The sequence below is a fragment of the Macrotis lagotis genome, chromosome 1 (genome assembly GCF_037893015.1).
Source record: "Macrotis lagotis isolate mMagLag1 chromosome 1, bilby.v1.9.chrom.fasta, whole genome shotgun sequence".
NCBI lineage: Eukaryota > Metazoa > Chordata > Mammalia > Peramelemorphia > Peramelidae > Macrotis > Macrotis lagotis.
This window is the reverse complement of record NC_133658.1, coordinates 296,189,437-296,205,483: the sequence shown is the minus strand read 5'-3', so window position 1 is coordinate 296,205,483 and position 16,047 is coordinate 296,189,437. Positions and strand designations below refer to the sequence as shown.

The following is a 16,047-nucleotide window of genomic DNA, read 5'->3' as shown; positions in this document are numbered from 1 at the left end:
TGATGGACTCCAGATGTGAACTTAACATTTTCAGACACAAACAATAAGGGGATTTTTTTTCTTAACTATGGATCTCTGTTACAGTGATTTTGTTTTTCTTTTTTTTTTCTGATTGTGGGGGGTGGGTTGGGTTGAGAGGGTGAGGAAGAGAAAAAAAGAGGATCAATGGGACATTTTTTTTTAGTACACAGAACATAAATAAGAACAGAAAATAGCTCAAATAAGCATGACAACTTTGAAAGGATGATCTTATACACATAAAAAAGCAAGTTATACATAATAGAGATCTGCATTTTATTTACAAACCCTCTTTTTCTCTTCTGTGTATGTGGAAATGCCAATTTTATTTGAGATTTGTAAATCCTAAATAAAAATAATTTTTCAAAGGTCACTTGACATCTTTAGTGTCCCATTTTCCTCATCTGAAAAATGGAGATTAAAAATTCCTATAGTTCCTACCTCAAAGAGTTGTTGTGAAGTTCCAATAAGGTGAAAATACTTTGTAAACCTTTAAAGTGGATTATTTTTCAGTTATTGTAATTACTGTTGTTTTTGTCAGCTAGGAGAGTAGACTGTCATGTGGAGATGGTATGAGATCATGGAAAGAATATTGGACTAGTTGTCAGGAGACCTGGGTTTAATTTAATTCCAGTTCAGTGACTAAGCAGTTGAGAAACATTAAGAAAATGACTTCTCTCTGGGCCTCAGTTTTCTGCCCTGTAATAAAAGGGACTGGATTACATGGTATTGCAATCTCTTCTACTTTTTGCCATTCTCTCTTCTATGACCCAGCACCTTGCAACTCCAATCATATGATTCTGTGAGTTACAACTGGGCTCTCAGAACTATGGTCAGTGTGGGTTCTGTCATCACTACCCACCCATCTTTTCTGGCTTCAAAGTTCATTACTCATTTGGAGATCCCAATTTACTTCCCTGCCATGCCCACCTGATCTTATATTGTAGCCTATGGCTGTAAATATTGGCCATCCACCATACTGATGCTCAAAACTGATGTGCTAGAAAATTTTATAGACATAAAGAACCAATCCTACATCATTTCCAACTTCTAGCTCAGCTATTTTGCATCCCTCTGAACTAGGGGCCCAGCAGGGTAAATATATCTTGTAATAGGCTCAGCAAGGATGTTCTGTCCCAGGAATCCTGGAAGTTAACAGGAAAGCAGTTTCGGCTGTGAAAATAAATGTTTCCTTCATTGTTGCATGGATCTGGAACTCATTTTGGTTCTCTTGCTCTGCTATAGTAACACTTCTCAGAAGAACTCTAGGGGATTACTCTATGCCCCCTGCCCCATTTCACTGATCAACAGGAACACTTGAGAGAAAAATGCAGAGGAAGCAAGACTTCAGCTAACCTTTGGGACCTCAGTTTCCTCATTGGTAAAATGAGGATGTTGAACTAGATTTCCAAGGTCCCTTCTTAGTCTGAAATTTTACATTCTAAAGTTCTGTTTTCCAAGACTTCTTCTTTCATTGGATTTAGAGCTGTAAAGGACCTCAGAAGCTATATAGTCCAATTTCCTCATTTTAAGATGAAGAAACTGAGATCAAGGAATTTAAGTGACTTGCTCATGATCATATAATATCAGAAGTGAAATTTGAACCCAGAACTTATGACTCTAGAATCTGGATATTTTCTGTGATACCACTCTTTCTGACAATCTGTGTTTCAAGATCATTTCTAATTCTGACATTTTTTGTTTCAAGATCCCTTCTAATTCCAATTTTCTAATCTAGCTGTTGGTACAGTGTATAAAGCACCAGACCTGGAATAAGGAAGTTCTGAGTTTAAATCAAGCTTCACATTCATACTAGCTGTGTGATTTTAGAGAAGTTGCTTAACCTCTCCTTATCTCAATTTCCTCAAGTGTAAAATGGGGATAATAATGGTACCTACTTCACAGAATATTGTGAGAATCAAATAATATTTGCAACACCCCCCAAAAAAATTGGCACATGGAAAGTACAATATAAATTCTTTTTCTCTTCTCTCCCTTTCCTTCCTATGTTCTAATATCTCTTTTAACTCTAAAGTTGTACATGTTCTAATGTCTCCTTCAACTCTAATACTCTATGAATCCATGGCTTGTTAAAAATGCCATCTATTTCAATCTATATTTCTCTAAGAGATACCTGAAGGTAGAATCTTAGGATCACAGATTTGGAGCCAAGAGGGAGTTTAGAGGTCAGTTAGTCAACCCCAGGGCAACTAGGTGTTACAATGGACAGAGCACCAGGTCTGGAGTTAGGAAGACCTAAGTTTATATTTAGCCTCAAACATTTATTAGCTGTTTGACTCTGAGCAAGTCATTTAACCCTGATTGCCCTAGTTTCCTTATCTGTAAAATAAGATGGAGATGGAAACAGCAAAGCAACCTAGTATCTTTGCCAAGAAAACCCCGTGGGGTCACAAAGAATCAGACCCGACTAAAAATGACTGAACAGCAATAGCAAAAAGTCTAACCCCTTCATTGTATAGCTGAGGAAACTGAGACCCAGAGAAGTAAAGGTCACACAGATAGTTAATGGCAGAACCAGTACTAACTCAAAACCTAATTCTCTTTTCACTGTGCCATTCCAGCTCTCATCGTATCATACTTTAACAATCATAATATCTTGCAACTGGAAGGGCCCTGAGAGGCAATCCAGTCTAATCCTATGATTAGGAATCCTCTCCACAACAACTCTTACAAGTAAGCATCCAGTCTCTGCTTAAATTCTTCCAGTGACAGGGAACTCATTACCTATTTTCTTTTTTAGGTTGCTCTGGTTATTAAGAAGGCTTTCCTCATAACAAGTCAAAAATCTCCCTTTACTTCACAATACCACATAACGAAACTGCATTTGCTCAGCTCTGCCACTCCATAAGTAGAATGGCAATAGAAACATTTTTTTTCCAGAAAGCCTAAAAGTCTATGATTTGGTCATGATAAAAAACAAACAAACAAACAAACCCAAGTCAAATCCCCCCCTCCAAAAAAGACCCTCAGTCCAAGATTCCACTTAAGAAAATAACCTGTCGCTCTCAGCAAACCAAAGCAATGAGAACACAAGCTTGTTGAATTCATGTAACACTTTTAGAACTCCCTTCCTCCTCATCCACCTCCTCTCCATCTGCTGCAAAAAGGGCACATAAAAACTACAGGAGGAAGAATCCAGCTTTGGTTTCCCAAATTCCCCACAGTGCAAGGACTCCTGGTAAGAAATCAGCTCTGCCTTGGGTTTGGGGCTCCCTTGTCAATGGGCTGGCTATGGTTAAGTCATACTCGATGTATTATTCATACAGGCCAAGGGTCTGTCACTATTTCCATGATCAGCTGGGGATTTCAGAGAAATGAACTGTAACTTAGTCATAAAATGTTGCCTTGAGCTGAAACCCCTTCTATGAAGCCACAATCACAGGGATTCCATGAATACCCTCCCCCATGCACCCCAAACTCTGATGTATTTTCAGTTAGAGACTTTGCCAGGGCTATGCCCGGAGGACCTGCACTTTGGAGCCAAGAATCCCAAACCTTACCTCCAATTTTGTAACTAACAGTTAAAGTAATTTACCTCCCATGTTACACATGGAAGGTGCCTCGAATGATAGGAGACATCCAGGTTAATTTATTCATTTGACAGAGCAAGACACAGGTCCAGAGAGGGGAAAGGAACTTTCCCCAAATCAAACATTAAGTCAGGGACAGTACTAGAATCCATATCTTTCAACTGCCAATGCAATCATTTTTCTATTGTGCCTCTCTATATATAGAACCTTAAAATGTCAGAGCTGGAAGGATCCTGAGAGACCATCTGGACTCACTCTCTTATTTTACAGATGACCAAAAGGAGGGTCAAAGAGTAGAGTCCAAGGTCATACAGTGATATCACCAGAAACTTAAACTCAACAAATTTCTCGATTCCACCTCCAATCCAGGCTCTTTCCACTAGGTTATGGGATTAGTCTTGGACTTAAAAAGCTGCATCAATGAACAGCTAATGATCAAAAATCACTTAGAAAACATCATTGCTCACTACATGATCATAAACAAAAAATACCCCATTAGTTTAAAATTGCGTCTGACACATTGGTGGTAAAATTCTCTCTTCCAGTGAAAGAGGAAGTGAAACGAAGCCCAAGGCATAAGCAAATCAAATTATTTTAGCAAAATGTAATGATGCTGAGGAAAGACCCAAAGGTCATTGGAAGGACCAAATCACCACCTGACAGTTGGATCCCAACTCATCCCCTCTTAGGTCACAGAATATAGTAGTGCTGAATTGACCCTGAAATGTTAGCCAAGAGACCATGAAGCATGGAAAAACACAAGTATTGAAAGACAGGGTGTTGGAACATAAAAAACAAAATGTTGGAACATCCTTGAATCCAGGGGTTATTGACCTGGGATTCATGGATATCTAAAGACTAGGTGGATAGATTTTTTTTATTTTGGAGGGAGGTTCTATGAACTTGGATAGGGAACAAATTATATCTTTATTTTCCTTAGCTTCTAACTGAAATTTAGCATTTCCTCCAGTTACTTGAAAATATTATTCTGGAAAGGGTTCCTTGAAAAAGGACTTCAATAAGTTCTGGGGTCTATGATACAAAAAAGGAAAAGAAGCCCCATCTCCAAACTAACACTCCTAATATCTAGAGGAAGAAACTGAGGCTGAGAAATCTTGCCCAAGTTCGTATTAATAAGCAGAGAGATAGTAGGGGATGGGGGTGTCAATCAAGAGTCATCAATCTCCGGAACTTATTGCCCCCCAAATTTCAGTTCTGAGAACCCAAGGGAAAAGGGAAATGGAAAACCTTTTGAAGCCACCACATGGGTATGTTGTTGTTGATTTTGGACGTTTTGGTTCTTTTCGGTTCTAAGAACAAAGTTCATTTTCATCTCTTCGGTATTTTGCAGTATTATGAGCTCAATTTATCTCAAAAGCACCACCCAGTTTTCCAATTCATATGCTGAACCCCCAACAAGCCCAAGTCATGTGACCCTGACAGGAATCACATGATCATACTATTTTCAAGCGGTAATGGCAGGTTCTGCATCAGACACCAGCAGTCATTCATTTAGAAGCTTCCTTCCAAATGAGATATTTTATAGTTTCTCATTTGAACTAACGCAATTTCTAACAAAAACTGTTTGCTTACTCCATTCCATCTCTTCTGCCCCCTAGTTCAGTCCCTTTTCTTGCCCTCTCATAAATTTACTGAACCAATGAATATCAGTGATGAAAGGGACCTTAGTTGAATCACCAAACCCAGCCCCTCTTGTTTTTTGGAAAACTAAGCAGAAACTCAGAAAAGGGTTTGGATTTGTCTGATGACTAAGTGGGAGAGCTCAAATTTGAACCCAGATCTTCAAATTCTAATGCTGGTTCTACAATCTCATGCTTTATCACTCCCAGGCTTGGATCAATTGCAAAGAAATGAATCTGTGAGTCAGCCAAACCGGGTGAATTCTGTACACCCTGTCATTTGGGAATCCCTGCATTGCTCAGAGGTTCAGAGTTTTCATCCTCAGTTTAGAATGGAAGATACTGACAATGGGAGAAGTGAGTTATAGTGCCCTTGCCTTAGAGGTAAAAATAGACAGTGACCATCCAACCCCCTCAATCCCATTCATCCTCTTCAGCAGAGAAATTTATCCTCTGTGAAAAGAATTAAGGCTCAAAAGATTTATTTATTGTAACGTTCATGCAGCCCCCTCCACAGTTTCCACTTTCTCAGCCTATTGATGCTGAATGGATTGGAACGGGAGTTTTATGATTTAATCTTTGCCAGTTTATAGATTGTTTTTATAGGCAAAGAAGGGAAGATTTGCTGTCACAGGAGAGGGGTGTTAGCATTCCAAGCAATGGTCACCCAAAATAAACAGGCAGCAGTCTTAACACTTGTTAATCAGTGTCACTGTCTCTTTGGCAGAACCAGATATATCCAAACAGAGAAAGATCTGGAAGATCCAGAGCTTAAAAATCTACCCTGGCTGTAATTCCCCACTTAGGAAAATTAACAAGTGGTCTCTGTGGAAGAATCATGTCCTTTCCAGGCTCCAGAAAATGATGGTCAGAGAGGTAGCTAGATAGTAACTCATGAATTTCTAGGGCCCATCTGGCCAGCTTGGAAAGGTCAGATTTCAGATGCAGTTCATCAGGGTGACATGAAATACAAATGCTCCAAGTATTCCTTCCTCTCCGAATTGGTTCTACCACCTCTTAAAATGTGTTGGGTGGGGTTTGTGATTTTAGTGGGGGTAGCCTGATGAGAAGGAGAGGAGAGATGGATATCATCCTGGTGGTACAGTGAAGACAAAGCTGCTTTGGAGTCAAGGGTCCTGAGGTTAGCTCTCCTACTTAACTATCAGTGAGATTTTGGGCAAGTCACAACCTCTCTAAGAATCAGTTTCTCCATCTGTAAAGTGAGGGGGTTAGACTAAATGACTTCTAAGATATGGAGCAGAAAGTCAGAGGGAGAAGCACCATAGCCCCCTCAATGCAAAAAATTGTGAAGTCACAGCAAGGATGGATATTAATCTCCCTTCTGTCCTCCCCAGCTTAGGGCCTGAGATTGCTGCTGACTACAACACATCACAGATTCAGTGGGTTCCAAAATGGTAATGGGGTCATGGAAAGAGCGCTAGTTCTAAAGAAGAGGAACCTAGGTTCAAATTCAACCTATGACCTTGGACAAGTGACTTGATGTCCTTTAGTCTCAGTTTCCTCATCTGCAAAATGAAAAGCTGAACCAGATGGCCTTTGGTTCCAACTCTATACTCCTATGATTCCTCACCCACATCAAAGGTGCTTTCTCAAGTCATATTTCATCTTAGCCATAAATCCCTCTTGGGAAAGTATTCTTTTTTTAAAAGGCTGGAATTGTAACACACTTCCTGACTTGGGACTGAAGAATATGCATTATTAGAATTAGGCTACACTCTTAGATCATATTCAAACCACAGGCTATAATGCATAGAATGTTAAATCTGAGAAGGATTTTGCTAAATAGAACCCAGGCTATTAGGACTGGAAGAAACCTCTAAACATACAATATAGAATGTGTCAGGGTTGAAAGAGACCTTAGAATACAGAATATTAGAGGTGAAAACAATCCTAGATAATATCCTCATTTAAAGAAGAATAAACAGTCACTGAGAAGAAAAGTGACTTGTTACATATTAAATAAAATGATATGAAGATATAATGGCCTTTAGAATCACTAAAGAGTTTAGCACCTTGATTGCAATTTGGAGGTTTCCTAAATGTAGATTATTACTGGTTGGGAAGGAAGACAGAAGGAAGTGGCAGAATGAAGAAAAATAGGGAGAAAGAAGAGGAAAAAACATCAGATGCTATGCTTTCATTGACCACAAGAAAAAAGTCACAGTATTTCAAAGAAGTATGGGTTGTTGTTCTCTCAGAAGCCTCTCCTCCCTCCAGCCTCCCATGCAAGCCATTCCATACTCCAGACACTAATGGAATGAAATCAAGGGTTCACCAGCTGAGGTGAAGGAGATTTCCCCTCTTTCTTACATTAAAACATTCACCCTTTATGGTCATGTGATGGGGGTGGGGTGGGAGAGAGACAGAGAGAGACAGAGAGAAAGAGATAGAGACAAAGTGAGACCTAAAGAAATATAGAGAGAGAGACAGAGAGACAGAGACAAAGAGATAGAGACAAAGTGAGACCTAAAGAAACAGAGAGAGAGAGAGACAGAGACAAAGAGATAGAGACAAAGTGAGACCTAAAGAAACAGAGAGAGAGAGACAGAGACAAAGAGATAGAGACAAAGTGAGACCTAAAGAAACAGAGAGAGAGACAGAGACAAAGAGATAGAGACAAAGTGAGACCTAAAGAAACAGAGAGAGACAGAGACAAAGAGATAGAGACAAAGTGAGACCTAAAGAAACAGAGAGAGAGAGAGAGAGAGAGAGAGAGACAGAGAGACAGAGAGACAGAGAGAGAGAGACAGAGAATGTTTGATCCCTCCTCCCTCCTAGGACCAAAGCAGTTCATCCAGCTTTCCAAAAGGGAAGTCCTGGCAAGGGGCTAGCTGACACAGCTTCTTAGTCCTATCAGCTGAGAAGAAAGGTGTGTGTGTGTGTGTGTGTGTGTGTGTGTGTGTGTGTGTGTGTGTGATGGGGGGAGGGAGATGTTGGGAAGGGGGTAAAAGCATAGTCATTAGGTTAGATTAGAAAGCACCGCAGTAGAAATCTGACAGTAGGGAGCAAGGTGGCCAGTTCTCTTATAGATGTAAGGGATCAGGAAACTGAGAGTCCTGTGGTATTAAGGGTTTGGGGAGGTCCTCATGGAGTGTGAGGAATTGGGGCTAGACCCTTTGCCAGCTCCATACCAATCTCTCCTGGGTGCCTCTGGCCTTCTCACCTATATCCTTCCCTCTGCTTATATAAAGCACAGAATCACCGAATGTTAGAGATGGAAGCGTCTGGAGAGACCTTCTAGTCCCATCCCCTCTTATTAGATGAAGAAATTGAGACTTGGAAGGGGGAAACGACTTGCCAAAGATAATACAGCAAGGAAGTAGCAAATTTGAACCCAGTTCTGACTCCAAGGCCAGTGTTCTTTTCTAAATACTCCAATCTTCCTGCGCCCAACACAGCAGAATGCCTGGAAAACATTCCCACTGTGTGTGTTGGAGAAGGGGGACGCCAGGGGAGGGGAGAGCAGGAGGGAGGGCAGACTGCAGAGGGAGGAGGAGGTGGAATGAAGGCGGGAGGGGGGGGAGAGAAGGAAGCTCCCAAACTGTCACCCCAAAATGCACACGTTGGAGACACCTGGCAGCAGGTGAGCCTCGTCACTTACCTGACCAGCTATGGGACGCTGCCAGGAGCAGGAAGAACTGGGACCAGGAGCGGAGCCGGCGAGAGCCTCGGGCAGGCTCCATGGGGCTCTGCTGTGGGGATCGAGAGGAGAGCCGCAAGTGAGCGAGGAGTGAGCCCGGTGCGGGCAACCAGACGGGCGGATGGAGCAGAAATATGACAATCTTCTACCTTTCCCTCCCTCGCCCCTCCCCCGTCCCTTCTCCTCTCTCCTCCGCCCCTGCTTTCCTCTCCCCCCCCACCCCACCCCGTCAGAAAAGGGAACCGACCTGGCGCAGCAGGAGAGATGCCACGCCGCGGTTATTTTTGAGAAACCCTCATGTGCCCGGGGTGGGGGTGGGGGGCTGGAAAAAAGGGGGATTAAGTGAGAAAGGGGGAGGGGGAGAGGGAAGGATGGAGAGGGGGGAGAAAGATGATGGAGGGAAGTGAGATGGAGGGGGAGAGAGACAAAAAGGAGAGGAGATTGGGAAGAAAGGAGAGAAAGAATGGAGAGGAAAAGAAGCAAGAGAAAGGAAGGATCGAGGGAGAGACAGACGCAGACAGACCCAGAGCAAGAGAGGGGAGAGGTAAGTTGGGGGCAAGAGAGGAAAGACGTGAGAGGAGAAAGACAGAGGCAAAGGAGGGAACGAAGAAGAAAGCGAGAGGAGAGGAGGAGAGGGGAAGAGAGAGAAGAGAGGAAGGGAGAGAGGCAGGGAGAGCAATGAGAGATAGGATGGGGAGGAGAGAGAGTGTGTGTGTGTGTGTGTGTGTGTGTGTGTGTGTGTGTGTGTGTGTGTGTTTGTGTGTATGTCTGTGTGTGAGTGTGTGTCTGTGTGTGTGTCTGTGTGAGTGTGTGAGTGTGTGAGTGCGTGTACCCGCGCGCGGGAGAGTGCGCCGGCTGCACTGACCTGGTCAGTCTTGGCCGTGTTGCCCGTGCGCTGCCCAGGAGCCTTTCCCGAACACTCGGGGAGATCGGCCGCCTTCCCACGGCAGTCACATAGTCTGTCCTCCCGCCACCCCCACAGCGGCTCAGCCCCGGAGCTCGGGAGTCTGCGCCGGCTCTTCCCCCAGCCGCACCTACAATAGCCCGGGATTGGGGCCGCTCCAGCCCCGCGCCCTGCCGGAAGCGCGCGGCTGCCCGCTCCCTTGCTCCAGAAGGCTTCCTTTCCCCTCTGGTTCAGTCCTGCTTCCCCCAGCAGGGTCCTCCTCTTCCTCCTCCCCTTCCTCTCTGGCTGCTGCCTTTCCCCTCTCGATTCCTCCGATAACGTCTCCGGCACCCCCACTCCGCCGTTGCCTAGCATTCGGAACGAGACGGGGCTTGGTTTTCAACAATATATCAGTTCAGCAAACCTCTCTGCACCCCCAACCCCCTACCACAGTCATCCCGAGAAGGGCTCAGCCCGGGATTGATTTAAGGTAGTTTAAAAGGCAACTGGTAGGAGTAACGGGAGACAGAGGGCACTGCTACACTTAGAGCAAACTTGTTTTTGTAAGGTCATCTCGGTGTGCCTTAAACATTGTTCTCTTAAGGTGGACTGGAAGATGGGGCCGGCCTACCTTCTGGGCGCTGGGAAATTCCTTCCAGCGATTCGGCACCTCTGTGAATTAGTCCTGCAGGGAGCTGAAATGCAACTCATTCAAGGTTTCAAAAACCCACTTTCCCAGGGGCATCCCTCGCTAACCCAAGCAAGCCAGCAACCCCTTGGGCCAACCTTCTCATCCCAGTCTAAATTTAGATGGGGAAAGAAGCTTAGAGATGGGGGGAGGGGGCTAAAGACATAAGCAATGCCTTTATTTTACAGATAAGAAACTTAGAATTAGGCAAGTAAAGTGACTTCCCCAAGGTCACACAGGGATGTAAAGGTGTGGGGATTGAAACTGAGCTCCTCTGACTTCGCACTTCCAAAGTGCACTGTCCTCATTGTCTCCCCTCTTTTCTTCCAACGAGAACATGGAAGGACCCTTCCTCTTTCTCTTCCCCTTCCCCCTTCCCCTAAGCCTGTTTATTTTAAAAGCTTTCCTGAGGTGGAAAGACAGATAGAAGAGCAGGAAGTGTGTATTGGGAAGGGGGGGAGGGGAGAGGAAGGGTAGGGTGATGGGGACAAAAATAGAGTATGTGTAGGAAGGACTTCAACACCGTTTGGAAAAGAGGCAGAAGAGAAAAGAATAAAAAGAGAGAAAAGAGAAAAGGGGGTGGAGTAGTGAAGCAAAGGATGGCAAGTTGAAAGAGCAAAGGGAACCAGAAGAGGATGCCTACTTGTAACTTGAAATGACTTATGTCCTTACCTGGTTGATGACCAGATCACCACAGGTGAGTCATGCAGCAAAGAAGGCAGACTCATAAAATAGAATCAAGTTCAGACTTGAATTCTGGCTTCCCAGATCCTAAGCTTGCTTGGAACTCTGGACTCCAATCCATTTTGCAGGTGTGATGATGATTAGAGATGAAAACTGCAAATGATGTCTTTGTGACTTGTATCCCTTCCCCTTTCTGGGTTTTAGTTTCTTCACCTGAAAAAATAGGGGAGGAAGAGACTAGATAATTTCTAAGATTGACTCATAGTCTTAATATTTCCTAGTCATGTGATTATGTTCAAGACACTCCCCTATCTACCTTGAAAGATTTTGAGGAAAGTGTTTTGTAAAGTTGAAAGTATGTTCTAAATGTAAGCTATTGTCAATGGCAATAATCTATGATGATCTGATGAGGAAAGGGCAACTGGGAGCGGATGAGAGTAAGACTGAGAAACTTTGACTACCTTTAAAAAATTTTTTTGGAGGAAATTCCATAGAGGATGCTAGAACAAAAGGGGGAGGGAAAGATCTGAAATTGTCCTCCCCCTATAGATGAAAGAACTGAAGCCAAGAAGAGGGAAATGATTTACCTAAAGTCATATTGTGAGTTAGTGTCTGAGCTGGAACCAAAACTTGGCTTTCCTGATTTCTAGTTCATTTCTTGTCTTGGACTAATATATGAATGTCAGATGATTATTGGGAGTGGTTGTCATAAATTACAAGAAGCTCAGAGGTTTCTGGGTAGCATGTGAATTGAAAAGGAAAATAATATTCCATCTCTTAGGAAAAGTTTTTTTTTTTAATTTGTTCTGAAAGCAAGTCACCTGGAATAGTGGCATAGTAGAAAGATATCCCAGACACACCTTAGATTAAGATGGTGTAGTGGATGGAGATCTAGAGATCTGACTCCTGAAGGTAAGAAGACCTGAGTTCAAATTCAGATTCAAATTCAACTGATTTGCTAGTTGGATGATCCTGGTCATATCACTAATCGATGTGTATCTCAGTCTTCATTGTCTCCTCCTCCTCCTCCTTCTCCTCTTCTTTTTCCACCTGGTCTTCTTTGCTTAAGAAAGTGACTTTCTTCTTTTTTGAGTCTCATTTTTCTCATCTGTAAAATGGAAATCTTAGTACACCATAACTCACAGGGCATTTGTGAGAAAAGTATCTTGGAAATCAAATTAATATTAGCAATGTGAGTCATGATTATTACCTCCTGACAGGAAGGAACTGAGAAAGTGGACTGATGACTTCTTTGGTCTCTAACTTGGCTGATACAGGATGTTTGGATGATTTTATGGAATGGGAAAGATCTTTCCTAACAAAAGTAAATTACTACAGGTTTTTAGCATGATATTTTAGGGAATATCTAGAAGGAATTCATAGCCAGGGGTCTATGAACTTGTTTTAAGTATATACATATATATATATATGTATGTATATACATATATATAATTGATTTCATTATAATCAATTATAATTTGATTGATTTCATTATAATTATAATTGGTTTCCCCTTACAATCCTACATATTTTATTTTATTCATTTGAAAAATTATCCTGAGAAGGGATCTAAAAGCTTCAGGATCCATCATACATAGAAAATTGAGAACCTCTGATTCTCTACTCCACTGCAAAGACCAGGAAACTGAGACCTGGAGATAGCCATGTAGACTTAGGTCTTTTGATTCCAAATCCATTGTTCTTTCTACAGTATGACTGAGACCTAATTATTAATTCTCCCAAACTTCCAAAAGAACTTCCCTCACCAAAATACCACACACACACACACACACACACACACACACAGACACACACATACACACACACACATCAGGAAGGGATTAGGAGGCCTGGGGGATTAGTATGGGATGATAATCACACCACCTGCTATTTATTTATATAAAGCCCCTTTCTCTAGGCAGTTCCCAAGGCATTGCAGAGTGGGCTTCATTCTTTCTTACCAGCTATCTGGACAGTAGGAATCTGACACTTTGGTGCCAAAACTCTTGACTGCAGACTATATTTTCCCCAAATTGTGTGTAAATAGTATCAACTGTGTGCAAGTCCCCTTTTTGACGGGTAGAGATGGTCTCTGCCTTCATTCACTAAAGAATTTGTTCAGCTGTTCCCATGTCCAAAGCACTGTGCTAAGTACTGGGAACACAAATAAAAAATTCAGAAAGTCCTTGTCCTCAAGAAGCTCCCATTCTAATGGGAGAGACAACACTCTATGTATCTTAGCTACAAGTCAAAGGGAAAGGTCTCATGGTTCTTAGGGTATAATGACAAAGCAGATGTCAATAACTCTTCTTGAATGACATTTCCATTAATGAAATTTTATCAGTCTGATGTTGAACCATTTGACAGTGTGAAGGACTTTGATGGCAAGATTTTGCTTTCTGGGTCTTCATTAGTGGTCACTGTAGCAATTATGGGAACAGCTCCTGGATCTGCATCTCCCACAGAGGTTGCTTTCCAGTATGATGGCTAAGGGCTGGAAGTGCTGCTAGTGCCCAGGTTCTTGGGTTCAGAGTACTGGGCAGTCTTCATCAGGGTCTGATGGCAGTCAAGGTGGTGATGAGGGTTTGACTTGGCAGGCACATGCTTTACCTTGTTTCTCCCTCAGGGTGTCTTTCTACTTCTGCTAGATTTGCCTGCCTGCCAGCTGAGAAGGGGTATATGACATATACCCCTAAAAATATAGTGTAAAACTTTAAGTGATCTTGGGGAAGTTGCTTTTTCTTCTGGGCCAAAGTTTTCCCAATTACAAAATGAATTAGTTAATCTCTAAGATTGCTGCCAACTCTAAAATTCTGTGATCCTCTATAGGTAATTGAAGCAAACATCACCCTGGATAATAACTTAGAGCCAATGTTAAAGACCTAACTGGATTCTACTACTACTACTACTACTACTACTACTACTACTACTACTACTACTACTACTACTACTAATAATAATAATAATAATAATGCCTTTTTAGAGAATCTTTCATTTAGCATAGTGGAAAGAGTTGTCTTGTAGCCAAAGGACCTGGGTTTGAACCTGGGTTCTAATACTAGTTTATGTGATTGTGGGTAAATTGCTTAAACCTCTCTGGGCTTCCATTTTCCCATCTGTAAAATGGGGATAATATTATTTTCCTTATCAACCTCACAAGGTTATTATTATTATTATTTATTATTATTATTATAAGTATGTCACTTTGGAAGCTTTAAAAGAAAGCTCTATAGAAGTGTAGAAATGTTTTCATGAGTTTTCTAAGTTAAAAGGTTATTTGACTGTTTATTAGTATGCTAAAAGAAATAAAGAAAAAGGTCTCCATGCAATGAGTAGGTCTTCCATGGCTTTATGGGGAAGGCATTAACAAGAATCACTTGAGATGAGAAGGTGTGGATGAGTTGCCATCTGGACCAATGGAGTTAACACTCATAACTAAGAGATTACAGATTCATTAAAGTATATAGTAGGCTGCTTCTAGCTCTGACATTCCATATTCTAAGGCCTCTCCCAGTTCTAACATTTTATGGTCTAAGGTTTCTTTCAGCTCTAAATCCTATTAAGGAATGGAGAAAGGGGGTTGTGGGGGCAGGAGTAAAGGGGAGGAGAGGAAGAGGATTTTTTTTTTTATATCATAGTAAAAACAAAAGGTAAGGCAACCTACGGGCTGCCGTCTGTCCATGTCCAGCCCACTGTGGGTTTATTGGCTCCCTCCCAGCATCACACCATTCAAGCAAATGGCACTTTTTGGATCTCAGCTCTGGGAAAAGGCATCTGGGTTGTGGCAAGGCTGCCTGTTAAGAGTCATCAGCTGAGATGAAAGTGCCACCTCCCTCTGAAGCCAGGCGCCTGGCTTTGACAGTGCCGCTAGTCCTGAGCTGTTTTAGAGACAGAACGCCATAATTAGTAGTTTCCTTCGGAATGCAACACCCACAGCTCTGCAGACAGCTTGCTGTTCTATTCATCAACGGGGTGGGAGAAGGGGGCTGGGGGAGTGGGCTAAGGACTGCCAGGTTTGAAATACAGTTATTGGGCACCGGGGCCATGTAAAGCTTCCTTATTCCCTAACTGAACCTACTCCCCAGGGGACACAAGTCTGGGACTGAGAGGCAGGCAGATGACATTGAGGTGATTATCTCATGGCACAGGAAAACAAATAGACTAACAAAAAAACAAACAAACCCTAGACCAGGGAGGGGGGGGAGGTGGTGTCGGGAGATCTGGTTTCTGGTTCTTGCTCTGTCTCTAAAGCACTGTGTGACTTTGGGCAAGTTACTTCCTCAGTCTAAGCTCTTATTTTCTCCATCATAAGGGAGTTGGGCCTCATGAGCTTTAAGATTTTCTCATTCCATTACTTCTACTAGAGATCACTTGGCATAGTGGGTGGAGTCTTGACCTTAGGAGTCAAAAAGACTGGTTTTAAATCTTATCTCCTATACATAATAGTTCTATGATCACAAGCATGTCACTGAACCTCAGTTTCCTCATCTCTAAAATGGGGAATAATATAACTTGTAGCATATACCTTGCAGGGTTGCTATGAGAATCTAATGAGATAATGCAGGGAAAACCATTACATACCTTCTAGCAGTATGTACATTCAGCTATTCTGATTGCTTTTGAAGCTAACAATCATCCTGTGAAAAAAATCCTTTTTAAAGACAGGAAATAGGGATTCAAAGAGGTTCAATTCCTTTCACAAGGTCCAACAACAAGTTGTGGCTGACCCAGGTTTGGAACCCAGGTCTCTTGACTCAAAGACAGGAAGGGATGGGGGAGGGATAGACTAATGGAACTGTTTAGAGGCTGTTTTGAGGAAGGAAATTCACCTTGCACGTAGTAGGTGATCCAATCATTTGCTGAAAGGCAGAAAGCTTTTCCTAGGCTGAGTCTATTTGAGGTTCAATTTTGAGACCTGCAGG

At 42.4% G+C, this 16,047-nt stretch overlaps 1 protein-coding gene across 3 annotated transcripts in view; it reads right to left on the bottom strand.

The window, feature by feature from the left end:
* Window positions 1-9,875, bottom strand: part of LOC141505372 (tyrosine-protein phosphatase non-receptor type substrate 1-like) — an 86,969-nt gene extending 77,094 nt beyond the window's left edge. Inside the window, exons 1-2 of one of the 3 annotated variants that reach the window (XM_074211174.1) lie at window positions 9,736-9,875; window positions 8,832-8,922 (exon numbers count right to left, since the gene is read on the bottom strand). In XM_074211174.1, the coding sequence (XP_074067275.1) occupies window positions 8,832-8,913 (82 nt within the window). In that variant the 5' untranslated portion in view covers window positions 8,914-8,922; window positions 9,736-9,875. The remainder of the gene's footprint in view (window positions 1-8,831; window positions 8,923-9,735) is intronic. The other 2 variants (XM_074211172.1, XM_074211173.1) reach the window with 2 other exon arrangements.
* Between the last annotated feature and the right edge of the window lie 6,172 nt (window positions 9,876-16,047).